At 50.6% G+C, this 25,289-nt stretch overlaps 1 protein-coding gene across 1 annotated transcript in view; it reads left to right on the top strand.

Moving 5' to 3' along the window:
* LOC118770425 (UPF0606 protein KIAA1549-like) overlaps positions 1 to 25,289 on the top strand; it is a 52,640-nt gene that overhangs the window by 7,228 nt on the left and 20,123 nt on the right. Inside the window, exons 2-3 of the mRNA XM_036518078.1 lie at positions 21,485 to 23,575; positions 24,041 to 24,129. Coding sequence (XP_036373971.1) covers positions 21,485 to 23,575; positions 24,041 to 24,129 — 2,180 coding nt within the window. The remainder of the gene's footprint in view (positions 1 to 21,484; positions 23,576 to 24,040; positions 24,130 to 25,289) is intronic.

Raw genomic sequence — 25,289 nt, 5'->3', positions numbered from 1 at the left:
TGCTTCACTAGAGAGAGGCTGACTCCACCTTGAGCAGGTGGCAACACAGGGGTGTGTGTGTGTGTGTGTGTGTGTGTGTGTGTGTGTGTGTGTGTGTGACTCGTCTCTATTTTACTTTAAAAAAAGACATTTTTAAGTAAAATAGAGACAGTGAGTTAATTTCTTGTTGTGTGCTGAGAAGCAACCCAGTGTTTTTCAATGAATGACTCATGGCGTCATAAAGATTACAGCTTGAATCAGCCATAAACCAGTTTCTCAAAAAGCTCAGAAATGAGTAAAACTGCACTGTAATAAGGTTAAAAATGAATCATTCACACAGAGCCTCGCCCCTAGATATCTGAGATAAGACAACTCTCATGACCTTCAAAGTCACATTAATCATATTTAGATAGACTTCACGCTGTTTTCTCAGTCACATTAAATCTCCAAAACCCTGTCTTTTCCCCTAATGAATCTGCACATCTGTGTTTTCAGACTGGCCATTTAGTGCTGAAATGTCACTGTGCTGCAATGACCCTGAACAGCTTATCACAGTGACATGTGCATCACACTCTCTCTCAGTTGCTTGTGGAGTTTCACACCTAAAGGCTTGATGTACTGTCTTAAATAATATAGAGAATAGAAGCGTCAGGATGCCATTGATACCCGTTTCTCCAAAAACAAACGGGTAAAGGTAAGGAAAGGGCTGAGTTGCCTGGAAACGCCAGTGAGTCAGAGTGTTACTGCACAGTACTCGAACACAGAGACACGCAATCCTGCCGCTTTAGTTACAGTGGGGAATTGGGCCCACGTGGTCTTATTCTTATCTCACACGTACAACAATCCTTAACAAGGGTTAATGGCACCTGGATCTTTTGCAAAAGTTCAGATGAATTTATGTGTGTAAAAAAAAGGCAAAAAAATCATGTTTTTCAGCAGTAACTTGCAAGTAGTGACACCCAGTGGTTTATGATAAGGTGCTCTGAAGAAAAGGATAATGTAGTTTCCCTGGCCGGTGCATTCAGCCAACATTCGGTGTTACGGCAGGATCATGCAGTATGAACAGAAATGGACTGTGGGCTGTGGCAGAAGCCAGGGAACTGAACATTGGCAATGCTGATGTTATTTGTGTCATGAATTAGAGGGTTCTCTCCTTCAGATGAGCGTTTGACTGAAGGAAGGAGAGTGTGTGCCAGTGCTTTGGTGCAGCTGCTGCAAAGTCCCCGCCACGCATCCAGCCACCGTAGAGTGCCCGTGGTGCCGGGGTGACTGTGACGAGGGGTAGCCGTGTACCTGCAGGGACATTCTCTGATACCTGCTGCTCTGACACTGGGCTGGCTGTGCATCTCAGAGGCTAGAGACCCCCCTCTACTGCTCCATCCCTGGGCTGGCCGTGTCAGTCAGAGGCCAGGGACCCCCTCTCCTGCTCCATTGCTGGGCTGGCCGTGTCAGTCAGAGGCCAGGGACACCCTTTCCTGCTCCAATATGCGGGCAGCTTGCCGTGCAGCTGCTTGCTGTAGCTCACAGCAGGCATCTCGTAGCGCCGATTATCCCGCTCATCACCAGCCATTTTCTTGCTGCCCGTCCAGATGGGGTAGAATATGGAAGCAGTGACCCCCCCCCCCCCCCCCCCCCCCCCACCTCCAGCAGCACAGGGAAAGTGTTAAAACTGAAGCGGTTCTGTAGTTTAGATCCAAAGCAAGCAAACAAGATAGGCCCAAATTCTGCTAGCAGTTCCGTCTGCGGCTCTGAACAATGGGCTGAAGGAAAGACGCTTATGTCACCTAAGCTATTGTTATGGTAACGCCGCCCTTTGAGGAGGCTTGAAGCACTGCGGCCAAGAGGATTCCCATGGTCCACAGTGCCGGCGTTCTGAGGGGTGTAATCCCTGCTGGCGGCGGGCGGCTCGTCCCCGACAGAGACCTGCCGGGGTAAAGCGGGCGGAGGGGAGTCCTCCTGCCATCGCCCCGCAGGCTGGTGCCAGGCGGAGTGGAATCCTGACTCAGCACTGGGCGTAGGGGCAGGGGGGTGGGGGGGGGAGTAGGCGTGTGAATGAGTCTCTCGGGGCATGCAGCGCCGGTTAGGAGCGGAATTAGGCAGAAAATCGGATTATTCAGAAGATTCGGGAATTCGGCCTGGGGGTCGGGCCAGGCCCTGTGAGCGGTGCTGCCAAACGCTGGCACCACGGGGACTAGAAGCAGGAGCTCGCTATTGGACGGCTCTATTTTTAGCTTCTCCCCCCAGCAATGGCTTTTCCTCTTCTTCAGCCAATCAGGTGTGCCGGATTTGACATTGTTCTGAGCAGCTGTTGCGAGACTCCGCGGTAAATGTGCGGAAAGGTCAGGCCTGTCTTTGGGCCTGCTCGTCAGGGACGGCTCGTCAGGGACGCCACGGCCACCGCTGCGGAGGAGGAGGACGGGGGGGATCTGCGGTTCGTACTGCCTCTGCAGAATTACCACGGCGACCTGCCCGGTGTAACGGAGACCATGAGCGCGATTGCGAGTGGCTCCGGAGGATTAACGTGGGTTTATCTTTTTAATTCCGCTAACAATCGAAACAGCTGACAAACGCTCCATTGCGATGGCCTCGATTTTTGATGAGGCGTCATGTTGTCTTACCCTGCTGAACGGCGCCTTGTTTGCTGCGGGGGGGGGGGGGGGGGGGGGGGTCACACGTGGACCTTGTGCGACTCTGAGCCCCCCCCCCCTCCGAAATGTGACCTCTAATAGCGGGTTATCTGAAGGGTACAGATGAGGGAGGCCTTCCTGTGATTAGTGTAAGTAAACATTCCTGTGGCGATAGGCTCGGTGTCTGACAGGAGGCGGCTGCCTCAGTCCAGATAGCTGAAGATAGGTCTTGTTTGCAGACGTGGTGCAGGGAGAGAAAGCTGGCGCGGAGGGCTGCGGAGAGGTGCATCAAAGCTGTCTCCTCACTTCCTGGATGTACAGGAAGCTGGCTTTATCAAGGCCTGCTGACAGGAAATGAAAGTTGAGGCGTCAGACACTCCCTTTTGATGAGCGCCGAGAGCCAACTTTTTATCCCGTTTTCGGGCAAGACGGAGGCCAGGTTCTCTGTGGCGTCTCTCCTTTGACACGAGCGTAAGCTCCCTCCCGCCAGCTTCAGAGCGGAGTCGCCTCACGGGCCCTTTAGTTCTCTTATTTTATACATGAGAGGTGTGCTTTGGAATCTGCTTGGAAATGAACTGAGTGAGAGGAAAGTTTCTTTGAATGTGTTTTTGTAACAGTGAGTCTCGGTGAGCTCCAGGGTCAGAACGGTACATCAACGCACCCCTCTATGTTCGGCTACTGCACAGCACAGCGGTACAGCACTGCGTGGTTTCTAGCGCATTCCCAACTACACACTGATCTCTGCATTACCAACCACACACTGATCTCTGCATTACCAACTACACACTGATCTCTGCATTACCAACCACACACTGATCTCTACTTCACCAACCACACACTGATCTCTGCATTACCAACCACACACTGATCTCTGCATTCTCAACCACACATCACACATTGGTCTGTGCATTCTAAGCCACGTATTTTACACTGATCTCTGTGCATTCTGAAACACACATTTCACACTGATCTTTCCATTCTCAACCACACATTGTGCGGTAATCTCAGTACACTCTGATGTTTCATATTGATCTCAGTGTGTATAGGTAATATTCACTGTTTTTCTGTGTTGGAATGTAGAAATATTGCCTTCAGTGAAAAGTTTGATGGCTTAAAGCTGAAGAGGATGCTCTCAAGTCCTTTCAGTGCGGGAATGGCGAAAAAGGCAGGCCTTGTTTTCACTCAGTTTCAAAATAATCAAATTGTCACCGTGCCCAGACTTCTCATTGATAAGATCACAAGATGTGCTTCTCTGTCTCGGAAGCGGTCGGGGGTCTGCCTTCGGGAAGAAGAGCCGTGTTTGACTGTCTTTCTCTGTTCACTCTGCTTAACGTCTGAAATCCAACTCGAGGCCAATTTGCATCATCCATTGGAAGAGGAGGGTCAGGTTCTGGTATTTCAAGGTGTGGTCCGGAATGGTTGATCATGCATACAGTAAAAGCTTTAAACTGCAGTTTTGTCCGAGGAAACCTTTCAGCGTCGAGGTGTGGTATTTTGGGCCTTAATGGATATGATTGTATAAAAAGGTGTAGCAGTGTGTGTATATTTGACAGTGTCATTTGATATGTAAGATGATATACAAGGTGTGTATTCTGATCAAAGGAGTGTGCTAAAAGGTAATACTCTTTCCAGGAGCACTTGGATTTTGCTTTTAGAGGCTGTTGTTCACTGAGGGACAGACAAGGAGTACCAGGTAATTCTACCAGGCTTCTCCTCTGTGGAATAGACAGGAAGAGCTACTGAGCTGGATGAGGTGAGGAAGAACCTTGCTGTACCAGGCTCTAAAAGCACACTGAAGAATGTTCTCAATAAATACTCTGGTCTTTAATAACTGTGCTTGAATAGTGCTGTACTTGCAACAGCCTTATTCAGCAATTAACTGTAATTAACTGTAATATTTTCTCTTGGCAGTCCACAGTTTAGGATGTTGAAACAAATATGTTGACATAACTTATCCCAGCAAAACAAAATGGGAGCTGGATCAATGTGCTCAATGTACACTCAGCACTAATCCACCCATCCGTCAAGATATTGGTTGCGTTTGGAAAATGCACTCCCCAGTGAAAGGGATGGAGATGAAGGGAATCCAACCCTTTCATCCAACCAATCCAATCCAACCACTCAGTTCTAATCCAACCACTACATTCCAGTCCAACCATTACATTCCAAATCCAAACATTACATTCCAATCCAACTATTAAAATCCAATCAGACCTCAGGACTTTAGAGGCTGGGCCCTGTGTTCCTTGATGTGCACCAGCTAGCCCTGCCAGTCCTCTCTGAAGACAGAAATAAACCAATTACTCTGGGGGGAGGGAAAGAAAGAAAAACATAGCAAATGCCAAGCAAGCTCATTTTGCGTGGAATCGCAGCCCTCTGGGACCGCGGTGTGTTTACGAAACGTGTCTTCGTTAGCGTCCGCGGTGCGTCCCCAGCCGAGAAGTTCACGTTTGGCTGTGGGTAGCGCCTTAATTGCAAAGCGGTGGTAGCACTGACAGCTTGAATCACGTCCCAGAGTCACGCAGGCAGAAGAGGCAGCACCACGGACAGATGCACCCCCTAGTCCCCCGTGGCATATAGAGGCAGATGTTCAAATATACATATCCCGGGCCGTTTCTCCCCACACTGATGTAAAGCACAGCAGGAGAAGGACTTAAGAGAGACTTAATTAGCTTGACTTTTGATACATGATGGTTCAGCGCTCCAAGTCTGTGTTGTTTCTTCCTGGTGTTAAATCGACCCACAGCGAGCTGGAGTCTGATCGGTTTGTTCCTGCACTGGAAAGATTGCAGTCAGTGAGCTTTTCTGTAAGCGATGCTCAGCTCTTTTTAAGGGGGAGAAACAGGTTGGCTTTGAGAGGTCAGTTTGAAGATTCACTTAGCTGGCCGTCGTTTGTTTTTTTTCTGCTTTTACGTTTCGGTTTTCTTCAGTTGTTCATATGTGCGCCGTGTCACAGTCGGAGGGGTGAAGATCACGTCAGCCTGGATGCACTCAGGATTTGTGTGGCTCCATCGTAATTATGGCTCAATCATCACCATAACAAGCAAATGCAGCCACTGATTGTTAGCAGTATCAGGTTTGCCAACTTCCTGCCGCAGCTCATTCATGCCCTCACAGGGCGGGCCTAAAAATGGAATCTATATTTATATCCAGTGTATGAAAATCATGCACGCAAGCTCACCACAGCTGGAAATCATCAAACATGTATGCCGTTTGAAGATGGATCACTACGATTAGCATTTTCCCTGTGCGTCAAAGAGACAAGTGTGGAAAACTGCAGCGCGCTGCTCTGCAAAGTCCGATGCTGTTGCCCAAGTGAAACCGAGTGTCAGGAATGGTATGAAATGGATTTCTACTCCTGTGCCAGGCGTTTGGTATCTCTGTGGATCTTGACTTTGACGCGCGGCTCGGAGGCCTCTTTGTCATGAAGTAATGCAGATGGAGTGTAAACAGTCGCTCTGCTAATCCAGACGGGGGAGCAGCACCAAGCTCGTGAAGGGACAGTGCTCTGGGAAGCTGTTTCTTTTCGAGAGGGAAATCTAAACGTTTTGTGATAGATCTCAGTGCTTAATGCTGATGGCGGGTGCATTCTCACAGGTTTGCAGTATGAATGGTGTTTAGCGACAGGTCTGCAGTAAGGATGGGGTTGGCTTTAGCTGGACCCGAAGGTCTGGGGGAGTCCCAGCCTCCCGCAGGGCTTGTTTTTCTTCTGCGATATGTGAATGTCTGGATTTGCTTCCATTCGGGAAGCCGTCACACTTTCTGTTCAGCGTCCCTGCTCCCAGCAGACCATCAGCTCAGGGTGGTGAGAGAGGCTACAGCCCAGGCCAGACCGGAGCGGTTTATCAGCTCTAGGTCAGATCGGCCATGATGGCCCAGGCGTAATGTTTCCCCCAGAGGTACCTTATCCACCAATACCACCCTGCCAGACCACCCTGCTCTGTAACCTGTGGTCGCCTTATCATCTCTCTCTGAAAGCATCCATCTTCTCAGTCACATCTGTTCCCTACTCCACCCCCCCCGGTGGTGGAACAAGCTACCCACAACAATCAGAGCTGCCAAATCACTGACCATCTTCTGCTGCAGACTGAAAACTCTTCTGTTCAAAATGTATATTGGTTCAACTAACACTGAACTCTTAACGTTGATGCTGTATCCTCAAACACATTTGCAATATCCTCAGACTTCCTCCTGCACGTACTATGGCGCTTAACAAACTAGGACATGTTATGTAATGCCTTGTACTGCTGGATTGTGACACTTTTGATGTAGTATTGTTTCTTCTCTTAGCCTAACCTTCTTGTATTTACTTTCATAAGTTGCTCTGTATAAGAGCATCTACTAGACAACTGAATGTAAATGTACAGGAATGTCCTTCCAATGATGGCTTCGTTTCGGTTCTGCTCAGGTGTGTTGAGGCGGTCCAGATTCCTGCTCCACACACAGCTGAGCTCGGGCTCTCAGCTAATGATCCGAGGAGCACGTTTTTCCCCTCCCGGCTGAAATCAGATCTGCGTTTGGTAACAGGCAATCCTTTTATTATTCATGTCCACGGGGAAACGGGCACGGGTCCGTGTGCCCGATCTGTCAAAAGCCATGGACTTGATGCTTCGGCCATTGCCAAGCTTATACAGCTGCCAGACTGATGTGTATTGGAAAATGCTTGTTTGATCTTACAAATCTGTTACGACTGTTTGGCTTTCAGAGTGGGGAGAAAAAAAATCATATTCACTAGGAAGGTCAAGTTCATACAGCGCAAAGGAGTTATGTAATACGAAATTAGCTGAAAGATCAAACACGCTGAAGCCGGTGAATTGGAAGCAAATATTTGAGGGCTAGCGTGTACGAGGGGAGTCATCTAATGTGCTCAGTGCAGTAGTTACTGTAGGTGAGTCCAATTACTCAAAACATCATTTGTAATGTTTTGTTTTTTTCACTGCTAGAAACTAAAATGTGTATAACGATCAAACAACATTCAGTGGCCCTCTTCACTGCTTTTAACGGTTGAGAAGCCCTCTTCCTCTACCAACTTGAACCGTCAACAAGCTTTGAACTGGTACTTCATATCGATTTGTTGGATTACAAATTTATTCCAATTGACCTGCAGCACCGATCTTCCCTGAGTGGAGGTGCGTGGAGAAGCCTTCTGAAGGTGCAGTGAATATATATACGCTGCTCCTGACATCTGGTAGTAATTCATACTACTGCGGCCTTTTTTCCCTCCTTTTTTATGAGGCAGTTTTCCAGAGCAGTTTTTTGAGTTTCATTGATGTGCTTTTCCTGCACGTCTAAATATAGGCCCAAGATCACTGCCTGTAACACAAGAGGACCAAAGCCAGGCTTGCCATATTGGGCTCCCTTGTTTGCCTGTAACACAAGAGGACCAAAGCCAGGCTTGCCATATTGAACTCCTTTGTCAGACTTGAAGGAGTCTGATTCAGTGCAAGGCGATTTTTGTAGAGTTCATCAGAAATGAGTCAGAAATGAGATACACCACAGGCATAGCTTTCGTAAAGCTAAAATGCTTGTTTTAATAGTGTAAATTGGTATGTGGCCTGATGGAAATGTCAATGGAAAGGCCCAGGCAGATATTGTTCAGGTGGATCTTTCAGGACTGGAATGTCTGGTTTATTCATGTGTTCAATGAAAGGATGAGGGAAAGCATAAGGTTTACCTTGGGTTTTTTTTACAGCATGCTCTTTAAGACAGTCACAGGCTGCCTCAGCTTCCATTTTAACCTAGCCTTGCAGGTCACCAAACTGTACGTTAGATATGGAGATGTTTAAATTATGATTATGACTTTGTCTAAAAACACCTCTTATTCTCTCACAGAGTTTCCTCAGTGGATGTCTACAAAAATCTATCTGTGCTGTATTTCGTTACTCCTCCCACTTTTACAGTCCTGAAGAGGCATCGGAGATCTGTGGTGGAGTTTGTGATGCAAATGTGGAAATCTGAGCTCTGAGACTGGCAGACTGTGAGGGGGAGATAGCAGTGGATTCCGCCACCTCTGGTGTGGCTAGCGTTGCAGGGCATTGTGGGTATCCCAGCCCCCTCGAGTGGAGCCCAATGAGGACGAGCGCTGTGTGTAGGTCTATCGATTCTCCTCGTGCTCACCCCCAGGTTGCTGTTATGATTAAAGCACCTCGGTGTCTGTGGACATTCGATCTGCGATTGGTGTAGCGCCAAGCTCCCGGGCGACCGCCGCTGTCGGCGGAGTCCAGCCCTGGACAGAAGGCAGCTCTGAGGCCATGCTGAGCCGGGCACTCATCCGCCTCACGCTTCACTGGGCTGCTCGGCCGTTTTCGTATGTTTATCTCGGCAGATGGCACGGCGATTTCGAGGCTCTTCTGAAGTGAGTGATTCACGCCGGTCCCCCGGTGTCGATCTGGAACGTTCTCCCAAGCGTGCCCCCCCCCCACTTCTTTGAGGCGGGGGCTGAACGCACAGACTGTGTGTGGATGTTGTTTGTTGTAAAGCCGTGGGACGCCTCTTCGATGCCCAGCTCCCCTGTGTTTCACAGAGAGCTCCAAAGTGGTGTCCTGGCATACCCTAAACCTCCTCCCAGCAGAGGAGGAGGCAGGCTCCGGCCTAGTGCTGCCCACATGCTCACTCGTTCTACTCTAATTTAAGTTCAGGAAGATACATGCTAATACACTTAGTACAATATATCATACTTAAAATGAGTTACTTATATTGCTGGGATACATTAAGTTGCCAAAATTCCCAAAGCAGGTACTCTAGAAAGAAACAGAATATCTTCTCCTAAGTCACAAGGTTCTCTTATGGCCTTTTATTTGAGTTAATGTGCTTTTATTTCATATTTCTGTCTAACTTTAAGCCAAGCTGAGCATCGATCAGGTCAGAGTCGACATTCCCTTCTGCTTTGACCTTACTCAGATCACTGAGACAGATACTCAAATGATAACAGCAAATTTCTAATTCAGGGTGGTACAGGGATCGCTATAAGAATTAATCTGTCACAGAAAACAAAGACCAAGAACCATAGAGCAGCGTGAAATCTCTCTTACAGTATTTTCAGCGTGCTGGGTGTTGGTGTTGACTCTGTACATATGCTTATTGGCTTACCAGCTTTCTCTCTAAGAGCATAGTCCAACACAATAGCGTGTTTTCTATAGCCGTCCAGGGGAACGAAAGGTACGACTTCATCCCTGTCCGGGATGAAAAATGTACGCAAAGCTCAGACCTACGCATCAGCCGGCAGAGCGAATGTGAAGCCATTGCCGTGTTTTCCTCGGTTACGGAACGCAGACTGTGAAACGCTATCCCAGCGAAAGGCCACCGTTATCAGGCCTCGGCCAGAGCCCGGGAGGGAGGCAGGCGATGTGGTCCTTTGGGCCTCTCCCGTTACAGACGCTGCCTTCCTGCCTCACGGAGGACTCCGGGGCTGGGGGTGGGGAACGGCACTGGGAGCTGGAGCGTTCTCCAGTGAATTACACAACACTGAAGCAATGGAAAAAGTCTGCTTCTTGGGGGACCGCTCTTCAGCACCAAGCCCTGGTTCTGGTCGCCTCCTTTGTCTCTCTTTGCTCCCTCTTTCTATTTTTACACAAATTCCCGTAGGTAAAACCACGAGAATCGATGAATATTTAATAGTGCGGCAGACATGACCTCAGCTGGACTGGTGCTTGTGCTCAGGCTTGGCTGTCCTAAGAGTATTTGGCCAGCCCACTATTGAAATTCTGTAATGGTCGCACTGTTTAGTCTGAATCGGTCCTCAGCTGTCTGTTTGAGTTATGGCTTTTCCTGTTGACTTCTGTCTCTTGGGCTGCTGACAGTATTGTCCATTAAAAGAGAATTCTGCTCAAAAATTTTAAATTGTGTATTTTATACGATACATATCAGCTAATTACGTGCATGATTGAGTGTTCCAAACCACATGCTGTAAACCAAGAACTCCGTCCTGCTGCTCCAATCGATGAGCTAGGTTTACTATCGGCCAAAGCTTTCCATTAGAGTGAACAGAGAAACACTGTTCCATTCAGGACGAGAATACCTGTTCCTATCACAGAAAGTGCCAGTCCTGCCAGTATGCTCTTAACCCTGCGCTTGGCCAAGTGAGTTCCTGCCCATCCTCACCATGATCTCTCAGACACCAGATCAAGTAGTTATGACCTGCTCCATACAGATACAGCCACTACATCACACTGCTATCCTGTTAGCATAATATCTAAGCAGGCAGCTTTGTGGTATGGGAGTGAATGAGCAAATGTTGTGGTCATGACCAGGTCTTGGACAGTTCTTTAGCTGGACTTTTGGGGCAGCGTAGCACAGTGGTTAAGCAGCAGGCCTTGTAACCAAAAGGGGTGCAGCCGTACCCTTGGGCAAGGTACTTCATCCACAGTTGCCTCAGTAAATATCCAGCTCTGTAAATGGATAACATTGTAAAAAGCTGTAATTGATGTAAGTCGCTCTGGATAAGAGCGTCTGCTAAATGCCAATAATGTAATATGACTTGTAAGGTTGTCTGTTTGATTCCCTGGTGTTCTTGAGTGTCTGGTATCCTTGATCCAGATACTTAATCATAAAGTTTTAACTAAATATCCATCTTTATCACTGGGTGATATGCATGTGTCTCCCGACAGGGGTGTATGCTAAGCAAAAAAAGAAAGTAAAATAATGTTGATTTGTTGGTTGTGGTATCGTGTTCAAGTTGTTTAAACATCCATAATACATAAAAAGCTGGCTTCCTCTTCATGCCATTACTGCCATTGGGAAAGTGTCCATAGCAGTAATAAAGAACCTGGAGTTCTAGATAAAATTTACTTTGTTTCTATGGCCCATTCCCCCTGTAGAGAGTGCAACATCATCAGTTTTATATTTCCATAATATGAGTTTTGTTTATTTGATGGAGGCTTAATTTTTTCTTTTCACGATATATTTTCCAAGTAGTATTGCTCACAACATTGTAACATATGGTGAAACTTAGACCATAAAACTGAATGCTTACTCCCAGCCCCTCTCCTAAATATTAGTGTACTGTGGGTGATCCTCCACATGCCTTGGTCGTTTGTTTAAGTTGTTTCACGTACTTCACAAGAGGTGTTTTATGAAGCAAGCTGCCTGCCGTTATAGATTCAGATAAGCTGAGGAAGAAAAATTAACAGCTGATAAAAGCGATGCAGTGATCTTTTCCCCCCTCCTTAGAAGCCTCCGAGGTGAAGCTAAAGTCAACATGGCGGCGGCGTGCTTATGGTGGGCTTTTTGCCGAGAGGGAAGGTGGCGGTGCCAGCTTCACAGAGCCAGTCACGCAACGGACGGGCCTAAAGCAGAACCATGTGTGGAGCTGAAGCGAGAGCCTTCTCTTCCCGCCCCCACCCTCCCTCCTGTCACCCCACCCCACCCCGCTCCGCCTTTTCTTTTTTAAATTACCACACCATTAGGCTGTATGAGAGCTGTGCTATAAGGAGCCCTGGCAGATGAAGCACATGATGTCAGAGTGAGGGCCTGCAGTTCGGGGTCTCTGCTTTACCTTTTCCTGACTGATCCAGGCCCGGGCCCCTCATCTCCCGCGTTTCGCAGCTGTTCTCCCTCAAACGCTCGTAATCCGACTCCGAATGGGAGAGCTGGGGGGTTGTTTCCAATATTTTGTAATCAGACTCATGACGACGAGAGGTGTGGGGTTTCTGACGCGTGTGTTTGTAACCCAACTCTAGTAATGACAGGTGGGGGGTTTCCTTCAAACAGCTGGACAGTGCAGAGGAACTCCTATTTCAGGGGTCTTAATCATCACCACCTTGATACTTCCAGGACCATGTTTCTCACTACAGGCTACGGAGGATGCATCTCAGGTTCAACACAGGCTTCCCCTGTGTTCAAAGTAGGGCCATATGAAATCACCTTTATTCGTTTTAATGTTCTGTTTTATATTTTTTATTCCATATTTCCGTTTCTCAGTTTTAAATTACATTTTTTGTTTTCACTGTAACAGAATTTGTCCAGAATTTAATCTTTTTTTTGATAAATAATAGAAAGAACATATAATTTTTTCCACTTTGACTTTTTATTGAAGTACTTAAATTTAGAAGAGACCAATTCGTAATAACAATGGAATGAATATTTTAACTATATGAAATAACATTATTCTGAATTGTAATGCACTGTATCTGGTAATCCCTGCAGTCTTAAAGATGTAGGCTAAATTTGTATGTAAATGTAAACCCCTCGATTCATGAAAATAATCGGGCTACTCATCTGTCCTGAGATTTGCCAGCAGGGCCCTATGTCTGAGTTTCTGGCTTGCTACGTACCAGCTGCACACGTCAAGGTAATGTCTCTGCATCACGGCATCATGCAACGCTGTTGCTAAGTTACTGAGCGCTCTCTCTCTCCAGGACCCAAGCTTCACTTCTGTAATCAGGGGCAGGGGTGGCTTTGTAAGGGCATTCGGGATTTGCGTGTTTGCAGCCTTTCCCAGATGGATTTAGTGGCAATTCCTCGATTTACCGCACTCCACGATAAACCCTAGATTCCCTTAAATCCTCCATTTTCTCGGCATGGTGGAATTCATCTGGCCCCACCAGAGACACAGACGCTGCCGTAATGTACTGTCGGTCCAGGTTCGCACTGGTTCCTGCAATCGAGGGCTGCTTGTCTGTCACTAAGGAGGAGTGGAAGATGTTTGGATGTCGTATTCACACTCAGGGGAACGCTAATGGCCTGTAGCAATGGGCAAGAGACTGAAAGCTTGTGATTGAATCGTCTACATCAGAGATATTCTGTCTGCAGGCCGACTGATCAGGTTCTATGTGCTGTTACTTCTGGGCTATGCTTAGCACTGGAAACAGTAAATTACATTTGGGTATGTTTGAGTGATTTATAGGGGTTTGATCTCATCAAAGCCTCTAGATGTTTTTTTTTTTCTCTCTGATGTAAGGGACTCTCTGAAAATGAAAGATGGAAATACATAGTCAGTCAGATCCAAAGCCAAATGAAACGGCAGCAAGTTTAGCTGCGAGTGGGAAAAATCTATTGTCACATGCAGTCCTCGTCATGAGGTGTTTCTGATTCTAGCTGTACGCTGCATCAGGGCGGCTCCACTGAATTAAGCAGAACCAAATTTAAAGACTCAATTTTGAATCCGCTCCAGTAAGCATTTAATGAAAGTGTGTCTTGGCGCTAATTGGCGTATATCAGCCTGCATTTGCTTCTGGGTTTCCAGCACAGAGTCTTGGTTTACTGTTAGAGCCCCATGCAGCACAACAGAGCAGTGGCTAATTAGTCTGTTAGCATTACCGTGTTAGTGGTGCTAAGTGCATCACCGTCATACTTACAGCAGTCCACACAGTTAGCTCCGTCAGACAGCAGTGCGGGGTAGGGGATAAGGTGCAGGGCTCAAAGTCAAAAGGTCGTTGGTTCGATTCCCCGCTAGGGCACTGCTGTACCCTTGGGCGAGGTACTCAACCCACAATTGCCTCAGTAGATATCCATCTGTATAAATGGATAAAATTGTAATCTAGTGAAAGTAACTTGCTCTAGATAAGAGCATTTGCTGTTGACAATAATATAATGTAATGTCCTACATTTCTAAAGCTAGCTTTCGGTGTTAGAGAGGCGCGCATGCACACACACACTATTTCCCATGGCATTTTGTATTGAGACAAAGGTAAATGATTGCTGTTCTGTACCAGCAGGCAGGGGTGTTCCTGACGTCATGTTTTTTCTAACACTCAGGTTTTTTCGATCTGATATCTTACCCATCTGCCGGCAGTACATGCAGCGAGAGCTATTCTTAGCATGGTCTCTCACTCTCTCTCTCTCTTTCTCTCTCTCTCTCTCTGTCTCTTTCTCTGCGTTACTGGGATGAAAGGTGTTTTTAATGTGACGGAAGCGGATTATCAATTTGCGGCGATAATCTCGCCGCCCGTGACAGACGCCTCTCTCTCGGGGTGGCTGTGTGACGTCACGCGTAGCGCGGGCGCGGGCAGGCGGGAGCGGCAGCCGCTCGGTCCCGAAAACATGGCGAGGTGCGAGCTCCGCGCGAAAAAAAAAACCCGCAGCCGTAAAATGCGCCTTTGCGAATGCGTCATCTCCAAGGTTACAGCGGCGAAGTGCAGCGCGGAGCGGCACGACGCGCAGTGGCTGTCAGGGTCGCCGTGCAGAGGCTAATGAATTCGCTTCTGAGGAAAGATGGCTTTATACTGCCGGTTATATTAAAGATGGAGGACGTGGGCATTGCCAATGCCTTTGAAGTTTTAGGCCGCAAAGGCTGGCGCACGGTGAGAGGGGCGGAAGCAAGCGCAGCGATAACGAAGGCAGCAGAAGTCCTGAGGAAAGGCAGAAAGTACAAGATGTTCAATCTCACCTCACAGTTTACACGGTAAATCTCATTATATGAAACAAGTTATCAATTCATAATGTAAGATTTGGAATAATAAATTAAAAATACATTAAAGTTTCTGTCTCTTTCTCTGTCTATGTTACTAAAATAAGTCAGTCATGTTTCTAGATGTTGCTATTAGAGTCAGTACTGAACGCATTTCAGGTTGACTGTAACATAGCTGTAGACCTGATGCGGCCTGTTCCAGATTAAGACATGAAGGTTGAGCAGTGCTTACCATGTGCCCTGTGGAGTGATGAGGGCTTTCAGCCACCTGGCCGGTCTGACATTTGTCCTGCGGTCGGATATTTGGGGGGGGGGGGGGTCGTTGCTCCAGGTGACATCTCCGCACCTGGTTTATTAATGTCTTGAACAATGAGGGCCCGCTGGGGTGTGACGTGGTCCTGTTTCGGGAGCAGGTGGCAGCTCCAGGATCTCCTACACCTTTTTGTTTCCTTGTACCTGCTGTAATGGCAGCCTTTGCAGTGTCCTCTTGCAGCCAGTCTGTCCTGGTGGCGTCCCTTTGTCACGGCCCTAGACGAGCCTAACCGCATTCCAGACGCAGAGAGACCTCTCCCGCTGAATTATTGAGGGGCTTACACTCCATCGATTCCTGCTGCGAAAACTTGACTTTGCTTCCCTGCCCTGCTCTTGCTGCTGAGAAAGGTGCCTGATTCCATTTTCTGTTTCTGTAAATAAGTGTTTTTTGTATTTGATGGAGGTCTAATTTCCTTAGTTTTTTTTGAAAACAATATTACTCATAACATTCTAACATATGGGGAAACTAAGACCATAACATTGATTGTTTTAATTGCACCATTGTGTGGAAAATAACAGCAGGGGACTGTCAGGATCTTTTAGGCCTACAGAGAAGGCATAAACATTTAGAAAGTTATTATTAAGTGCACAGTACTGTACTGGGAACCACTGTAGCATGTTTAAAAATATAGCTCGGATGATACATCAGCATGTACAGTTCCACAGTACAGTGTTGGGTTTATTTCTATTAAAAACTCCTTTCCTTATTTTAATTCCTATCAATAAGTCTGTGCTTCACTCACAAGTCACTGTCAGAGTGACAGTGATGTTACTGTCCGCTGAAATGGGCTACTGCACTGCACAGTACATGAGCACAGTTGCCCTAACCATCTCTAACAGGCAATCCTAACCAGCATGCTTTGCAGCGCAAGGGCAAGGTCATTGGGTGCCTGTGATGTCACAGAGGGCGTTTGACCTTCTCCAAGGGGGTCAGCCCCGCAGCGTCTACATGAGCTGAAGACATCCATTAAAATGGATTTGCTTTCTGTCAACGCTCCCCCATGCGTGATGCACTTTCTGACCAGTGACCCGGCAAGCGGTGCGCCGTGGCGGTTTTCGGCTGGCCCTCCGGCCTGCTTGCTCAGCAGCCTGCCTGCGTTAATCTCCCTAACTGTGACAGTGAGTTTGTTTCTCTACCGTCACATGTGAGCCAAAAGATGTTTTTATTTTTTCTGAGATGGGTGACTGTGTTAATGCTGGCTGTGGCCCTTGTTATTAGAGATAGTAATGACTTCCACCCTTCCTTTTAGGACAGAGCGGACACTCACCCGTGGAGGGGTATGGAATGTCTCTGTGTGATGATAGCATCGCTCCATCCCCGAAAACCTACTTGCAGTTAATGTTTAAAATTAATTAGGACCAATGACTGTGTCAGTTAATTTAATTAAGACTGTCTTTAATCGTTGAAATGAGTTGTAATGACGGCCATTGTGGATATATGTGTCGGGCACAGCGTGTTTAAAGACCTGTGGGTTCATTCAGTGCTGCATTGAGAGGAACACAGCAGTATGTACAAACAGAGCCCGCTTTACAGAGGGAGATGCAGTGCAGTGCAGGAGCAGCAGGTATCCGTGTCACATGACCTCAGGTGAAGCACCTCACTCCTGTGACGTGTTGAGCTGTTTGAACCCGGGAAACCCTGGGGTGGCCGCAGAAACGCTGAATACTCTCCAGGTCTGCGATCACGCAGCCTAATTCGATTAGAGCTACTCGTTTGCAGTGTTTCGTCGGCGCGGCCTGTCATTAACGGCCCCCGGGATGAGCCGTGCGCAGCTGTTCTCTGCGCGGAGGGGCCGGGAGGCCTGGCACAACACCCTCCGCTCACAGCCTCACAGAGGAGCATCGCCGGGTGTTTCTGAGAGACCCGCGGTCAGAGCACGCCGTCCTCCTTAAGGTGCCACAGGATATCATTTTGCTGTGTTTTTCTCCTCTCTTTTGCACAGCCAACAGCTCTCTGCACAAAACGCACAGATGAAAGTAAAGGAGAGTTCCTGTGTCTGCATCTCTGTTCGGGACTCAGTAATTACTCTGCCCCCCCCCAGGCTGTGGAGGTCTGCTAGAGGTTGTGGTGAGCTCGGAGCCGCGCTGAGAGTCCAGCCCTGATGAGGCTGTGGCGGGTGTGCGTGTGTGCGTGTGCGTGTGAGAGGGCCGGGCCCTGCATTTGAGAGCGGCGCTAGAAGTGTCTCTCTTTCTCTCTCTCTCTCTCTCCCTCCCTCTCTCCCTCCCTCTCTCTCTCTCTCTCCCTCCCTCTCTCTCTCTCCCTCTCTCTTTCTCTCCCTCTCTCTTTCTCTCTCTCTCCCTCTCTCTCTCTCTCTCCCTCTCTCTCCCTCTCTCTCTCTCTCTCCCTCTCTCTCCTTCTCTCTCTCTCTCTCTCTCTCTCTCTCTCTCTCTCTCTCTCCCTCTCTCTTTCTCTCTCTCTCTCTCCCTCGCTCTGTCGCTCTCTCTCTCTCTCCCGCCCCCCGTTCTCTCTCTCTCTTTCTCTCCCTCTCTCTCTCTCCCTCTCTCTCCGCCGAGGCCGCGGCTCTGTGTGTCTGTGTGGGAGGATTCTTCCAGAAAGCTGGGAGATGGCAGCTGGCTGCTGAGTCATTTCACACCAGAGGAGGAGCCTGGAGGAGGAGGAGGAGGCTTGTGCTAGGAGCGGTCCTCTGCATACCCCCCCCCCCCAACACATACACACACACACACACACACATACGCACGCACACACGTACAGACACACTCACATACATACACGCACCCTCCTCCCCAAGCTCACACACACACACATGCCCTCCCCCTCCCCACACAGACACACTCACACACGCTTGTCCACACACTTGTGCGCACACACGCACACACACTGATTCAGAGCAGCCACACCTATCAGAGTGTGTTAGTCAGCCTCCTGTGGTAGATTTCCTTTCAGCCCAGAAGGCTGCACAGGACAAGCACGGCGTTGCTCTGAAATCCGTGCCGGAGCTTCACACACATACCTCCATTTGCATAAATACCCTATTCAATTACCAGCTCAAAGACTTCTCGATGATATTACTGTACGTCACAGACCAATTCTGAAAGCCTGCAGGTCCCGCCTCCGTGAGAGAAGGCACAGTGCTCTCCGTGACTATCTGTCACACACTGTCCCGAGGTCACAGGGAGGAACCGTGCTAGAAGCCTCTGTCCTGCAGCTCCTGTGATTGTGCTACTGTAGCTCAGTGATAAAGGAGCTCACAGACCCCCCTCAGTCAAACCGGGCAGGTCCACAACAGGGAGAGGTAGCGTTGCTGTGTGGAATTCTCAAACACCATCTCCCTCCCCTGTCGGATACTGAGAGCCCTGCGCTGAAGCTCTCTGTACAGGCCTGCCTGAGGCCTTTGTGCTGGAGAGCGTGTCCGTAAGACCCTCTGATTGGCTATCGGCACAGATCCTCGGTGTAGTTTTCCAGAAGCCAGCGACTCTGATTTTAGAGAGGGCTTGCGGTTCGTTGCCTGGTAAGCGGCGCTCTCTGCATGTGTAATCTGATTGAAACCCGGCCTTTTCCGCATTTCCACACACAATGCCAGGCGGCGGCCTCCAAGCGGACGCTGAACGCAAGGCTTAATGGAAAATTTATAAAACACGTTTTGCTGCATAAAACAGAGGAAGCGATACAGCTCTCCGGAGCGCCGTCTGAAAGCCGCTCCGTGAATTATTTAAACGTTGTGACGCCGGACGAGCGGCGTCCCGGCCGCTCACATGTGTGCGGGACCGTGACTCCAGCAATCGAGCCGGCGGGTTGCAGAGTGGTGCATGATGGGAAGGGGTTGCGTAATCGCAAATTACTGAGAAAGGCCCCTAGCATTGCAGTATAGCAGCCACACCTGAGACTGCTGTGCTTCAGGGAATCCCAGCAAGGATCAGGTGAATTTGTGCTAAATACTCTGTGCTGAGCTGTTGGGTTGTGTTCCCACTCCCTCCGCTGGAAGCCGAGTAAAAGGCTCTGATTGGCCGTCGACAGTTGCCATATCTACCGCGTCCGCGACTCCCTGATGCTGAGCTGCGGATTGTTTTGGCACAGCGTACCCGGTGCATCTCAGCAGGTTACCCACAATGCCCCAGGAGATCACTGTTAGCCAGCTTCACCGGGCAGAACACTCTCCGCTTTGAGAGATAATTGAATGGCTGGAAGATGCCAACACAGGAAACCCAGCGTGTAGCACAGGAAGAGAGGTGGTGAAGCTGGGGAGGGGGGTTCCTCCACAAAACATGGGTCATGAATGAGCACTTTAACACCCGATGTGGAAATTACAGCCGAAGTCAGGCAGCGCACGCTGTCACAGGGCTTGGCGCAGACCTCGTATCTGCAGACTGTAGCGGGGAAGGAAGGAAGGAAGGAAGGAAGGAAGAATGCAGGGAGAGGGAAGGGTGGCACTGAGACGGGGACGAGGGGAGACTCAGGACGCCTGTCACTGCGCTGGTTTCACCTGGGGCCTCTTTCCCTCTCCCTCTCCCTCTCCCTCTCCCGCTCTTTCTCGCTCCGTATTTATTTTTCGGAATTGATTTTTCCGTCTCGCAGCCTCTTAATCAAACGGTGCAGTAATTAGCGCGCCGACAGCACCCCGGGCGGTGTGGAGTTTACCGTGACGCCCGAGCACAAAGGCGAGCGTCCTGAAAAGAAAGGCAGTTTGGCAGCAGAAAATGAAGACGCCGCTTAAAAATAGTCCTGTGACGATTCCCTGCTGGAGCCGAGATTTATGGAGCCACGCTTTTCTGTTGATGCTATCTGCCATGTTTTTAAATCTGATTACTCTGTACTCCAGGTTGTAGCGTTATCTGGTATGTGCGTGTTTGTGGCTCTGTGGAGAAGCAGCTCTCTACTCTCTGGAGTTCAGTATTTGCACAGTTTAAATGCTGGGAGTACTTTGGTGAGGGAAAGGTTTTGGTGTCCTTTTTTGCTTTGTTACAGGAGGGATGTTTTTGGCCGTTAGGCTCCTGGAATGGCTGGCTCACGGCATCTGGGTCAAGTGCCAGCTTAGAGTGTAAAATATGCATGTCTCTCTCCTCATCCGCCCCGGCTGTGTGTGCGTTAGGGGAAGAGCTGACTGAGAGCCCGCATCAACACGTCCGCTAACAGCCGGCGACATCTCACATCTGGAGGAACGCTGCGTGGATACGGCATCGCGGGGCGAAACGGGCGGCCGTGTCCAATCTGCAACAGTTTTAAAGATGTTTAAAAGCTGGAAGAATATTAAAGGAAGTGAATGGCAGGAGAGGTGGAGCAGGTTTTGAGAATATTGTCACAGATGTCCCATATGCCTCCCCAGTCAAAGGTCAAAGGGCATTTAATCATCTTTTAACCCTTAACCTGTGCGCCAGAGGTGGAGATGTCGGCTCGCCTTGACCTGCGACCCCATTTCCCTGCAGTTACAGGGACCACAGACAGATGGATGGGATCTGAAACGCTGAGCGCTCGCCCTGCTTCTACTTTTCTCATCTTCACATCGATTTTGTCTCCATTGATTTATCTGCGCTCCGAATCGGTATCGACTTTGGGGCAGGACCGTCCGCTCGGAGTCGTCAGCCCTAGAAACCGCCATACATCATCCTCGGCGCGATCGATGAGTCGTGAGGGGGGCCGGGCGATTCGGGAGAGTCCTCCCGCGAGCCAGTACGCTGCTCTTGGCCTGAGTCCTTGAAATCACCGAGTGGCTCACAGCGCTGATTAAAACAGGGTTTGATTTCACGCGCCTGTCATTTCACTGACTGTTTGTGGCACATATTGTTCTCCACGTCATTAATGACATCCTGGCAGCTCTCTATTTTGATTTGGCAAAGGATGGTGTTGCCAGACAGGGCAGCTGAAACATAATGTAGGACATTGCCACTAGTGGTTACTGAGTTATCCGTCCTCAACTCCGTATTGGTTGGCTGATTGTGGGGATATAGACTGGTTGAAAGAGGATGGTGGGGGTGTCCAGAGGTCCATGTCTTGTTCAGTCAGTGTAGCATAGTTCTAAGGAGCAGGACTTATAAACGAAAGGTTGCTGGTTCTCTTCCATGTTGGGGGAGTGCTGCTGTACCTTCGGGCAAGGCACTTAACCCACAACTGCCTCAGTAAATATCCAGCTGTATAAATGGATAGTACTATGTAAGTCGCTCTGGATAGGAGCGTCTGCTGAATGCCAGTAATGTTATAATGTTAATGTTATGTTAATCAGTTGTAGTTTTCACTGGTGTTTTTTTTTTGGATTCTCCTCCCCAGGTGGGCCTCTGTTTACCCCTGGCAATGTGACACACAGCTCTGTCGGGGAGGCACCGGAAAGGACAGAATCACCAGCTGCCTTACCGGGGGCAGTCAGCGAAGCCCCGGGGCCCCACGCTGCAGCCCCCACTACAGCCCTCGCGGCTTCAGCTGCTCCGCTGCGCCCAGCGGCGGGTAACCATGGCAACGGCAGAGCCGGCACCACACTCGCACCGAGGCGAGACTCGGGATCGCCACCCTCCACCGACCCGCGGAGTCCCTCGGAGCCGGCAGGGTGGCCCAGGGGGTCGCAGTCGACCCCCGTCAGACACACGCGGGACCTAACGCAGGCTACGCCCAGCTCGGTGCCGAACCAGCCAATGGGATCGCACTCCGCACCGCCCGGGGTCCCCCAGGGCCCCTCCCCCTCCTCTGTGGTCCCTGCCACACCCCCAGACCCTCGGGTCCCGCTGCGGCACAGCGAAACGTCAGACACATCGCTGCACACCCCCCTCTCACGCTCCATCACCTCTGTCACCGCAGCAACACACTTCAGCGCTCCGGAATCTCATTGGAGAATTCTGGAAGGCTCTGTAACTCCAGTAGCTCCCGGCAGCCAGTCGGACATTCCTGGGATGAGGGCTGGGAGTGGGGTAACTTCAGCCCCCCAGGGGCATGCTCACCCCCCTGCACACTCCGTCGGTGGTCCTGAGGACGTTCAGGGAGACCAGGCGAGCACTGAGCCGGACCGCAGCGTTCCCCAAAACGCCAGCGGCTCCTCGCAGGCAGCGGGAGACTGGGGTCCCGTGAACACCACTGCCGACCCCGTCGTCCCTGACGCCGCTCAGGGTATCCACCTGCTCCTGAAGCCCCCGGAGATGCCTGCCCCGAGCCTCGTGCCTTTCCTCAGACCCCACACAACCTGGACCCCGCCCGAACTCACCCGGGCCCCGCCCGAGGAGCTCTACCCGACCCACACGGCGGAGGCTGACTGGGGGTCAGGGGACTACCTGGAGACCCTGTCCTTCATGGGCTCGGAGGGGGACGACTTCTCGCTGGTCACCACCCTGCCCAGCGAGGTGTACGAGTGGGAGGATGCCAGCACGGAGGTGTACGACACCTCCTTCCCCACCCGGGCTGTCCCGCCCCTGTCCTCCACGCACCTCTCCCCCTCCCCCACCCTCACCCCGGCCCACCCTACCTCAGCCCGCCCTGGCCGGCCCACCCTGGAGACGCCCGTCACCCGCGGCGACCCGGCCGACGAGGGCGCGGACCCAGAATGGGCCGACACCTATGCCATCGAGCCCACGGAGATCCTGCTGCCAGACATGAACAGCCTGGAGTACTACACCACCCTGCTGGCCAAGGAGAACGCCAGCTCCGCCGGGCCCAGGGGCAACAGCACCTCCTCCAGGCTTCCCCCTACCCCCGTCACGCCCACCGGCACGCTTACCCCGCCCCTCGGGCACACGCTAACGACCGCTGCTAACGCCTCCTGGCCTGAGGAGGCGTCTGCAGGCACGTCGGGGGCGGAGCCCTCCAACGCCACGGAGGGCGACTCCGTGGACGGCGTGCGGCCTCACCTGGTGGATGTTTCCGGGCATACACTGGAGCCCTCTGTTACACCCGCCCCCTCCATGGTCCTCTCAACCTCCCTGTGGGGGGGGCAGGTGTCCACCCCGTTGCCTGGGGCAACCAGCAGCTCTACCCCCGCCGCACCCCGGCCCACCATTTCCCAGCGGCCCTCAGACACGCGTTCTCCAGATGGCCAGTGGCTCATCTCCTCAGTCTCCACAGAGACCGTCATCCACCCCACAGCTAGCCCCACCCCCTATGCCACCCCAGCCCTGACCACGCCCTCTCCCACCGCCGCCAGCTCCTCCCGCCCCGCCACGGGCAAAGAAGGCACAACCTCAGAGTTCCCCGTCACAAGGCCCCCCAGGACCCGCCTGACCACGCCCGCCAGCACAGCCACGCCCTCCGCCGTGTCACCCGGTCAGAGCGGCACCACCGGCGCCCCGCCCGTCACCACCGCCAGACCCCCCGCCTCGACGCCCGCCCGCCACTACCTCTGCAACATCACCCGGCCCGACCTGTACCAGGTCAAAGTCGGTGAGGCTCCGCCCTTCCTCTTTCTCTTCCTCTGCCGTAAAGCTGACACGCAGTCAGTGCTCTGATGCCTCCCACAGCTTCAGAGACAGCTTCATGCTGTGGCACAGGGACAAACAGCACACAGCCTGTGAGTGAGAGCACTCCATGTGTCGGACGGCACGCGCTGTCTGTAAGAGGATTAGCGTGCTTATGTGTCAGTCCCTTGTGAAAGGTCCTCTTTTGCTGTAATTTAATGTTTTGTGTATAATACATGTCAGTGGCTGCCACAGCGCATCAGTGTATAAGAGAATCAGTGTTCTCCTTAAATAGAACTGGGCAGGTGATGCTTGAGGTGCATTCTAATGTAGGTTAAGTGTGTTTTCTTCTCTGACTGCTCTCCCTCTCTCTCTGGTTTTGTTTTTCTCATCCCTCCTCTCTCTTTCTCTCTTCTCTTTCTGTCTCTCATCCCCTTCTTGGAATCTCTAGGCCTACCCACGGGGTCCACTACAGGATATGCTAAATCCCACATCCGGGAGATTCTGAAGAGTGAATTCAACCGCTCCGTAGACCTGCAGGTAAGGCAGGGTGTCCCAGCAACAGCTGTAAGCTTGCTCTGATACCGAAGGGCGCACTCTACAATGGAAGAACAGCAGCCTATAATTGTGCGTAACTTTCTGCAACACCTTTGTGCTGAGTCTTCCTGTGTGTGTACAGTGTATCACTTCTACAAACGGGAAAAACGCTCCACTGAAGCAATTGCTTGTTTTCAGACACAATCATTCAGATGAATTATATAGGTCAGAGGACAATGTTGTTCTAAGTACCAGGTTTCCGTGTTGCTGACAGCTGAGAATTTCTTGGCTGGCGCGGCCCCTGACAGCACAGCGCTGCTTGTTTTTGGCCAAATTACACCTCAGGGTTACAGGGATTTGTGTAGCTTTCAAAGTTATTCTTGGAGGAGAAAACGAAATCACAGCTACGCCGTTTGAAAAACTCAGCCACCTCATCCCCGTCAGTAAAGTCTTTTAGACTGGCATTTTTATTGCATTTTCGGATTACCGCACGAGCGAAACAAGTTGCAAATAAGACGCACCAGCGCAGATTGGAGCACGGAGTGTTTTCTCTGGAACATTTTAAAGGCAGGTTGTTTAGTTGATGGTGTATGGTGTTGGAAGTTGCACAACACCGGGTCTGTTTTGATTTTGAGATCATGTGAGTTCAGGCTGTTTGCAGAACAGTGGGTGCGGGGCTGTGGTGATGTAATGGGGAAAATAGGGGACTGAAGTCCCCGTGGCCCAGGATAATAACCTGTATCCTCCGATCGGGGACAGTCTTTTAACCAGGTGAGGAATGTGAAGAGAGTCAGGGTCGCCCGGGGGGGGTCGCCTATTCGTGGCACTGTGTCTGTAATCCTCCCCCCTCCATCTGAAGGGGCCGGTAACGTGCAGACACTTTAAGGCCGAGCAGATCGCCCCGCTACGCTTTTTAGCTAAAACAAATCGAGGCCCCTCTGCCAGGGCACTGTGTGTGTCTGTCCTCAGCGTGGAGGGAGAGGAAATGATGTCATGTCTGTGTGGCGGTCTGGGTGAGCAGCCAGGGCGGGGTAATCAGCAGGGCCGCCTGCTGGACCGTCCGCCTGCCCCCCCCCCCCCCCCCCCCCCCCCCCCCCCGGCGGCCACAGCCTGTCTTTGATTAGCGGCAGACGTTTCATTGGCTGGTGTGTTTATTCTGTACA

The sequence above is a fragment of the Megalops cyprinoides genome, chromosome 23 (assembly GCF_013368585.1).
Source record: "Megalops cyprinoides isolate fMegCyp1 chromosome 23, fMegCyp1.pri, whole genome shotgun sequence".
NCBI lineage: Eukaryota > Metazoa > Chordata > Actinopteri > Elopiformes > Megalopidae > Megalops > Megalops cyprinoides.
The sequence above is the reverse complement of the archived record's forward strand: the minus strand, read 5'-3'. Positions and strand labels throughout refer to the sequence as shown.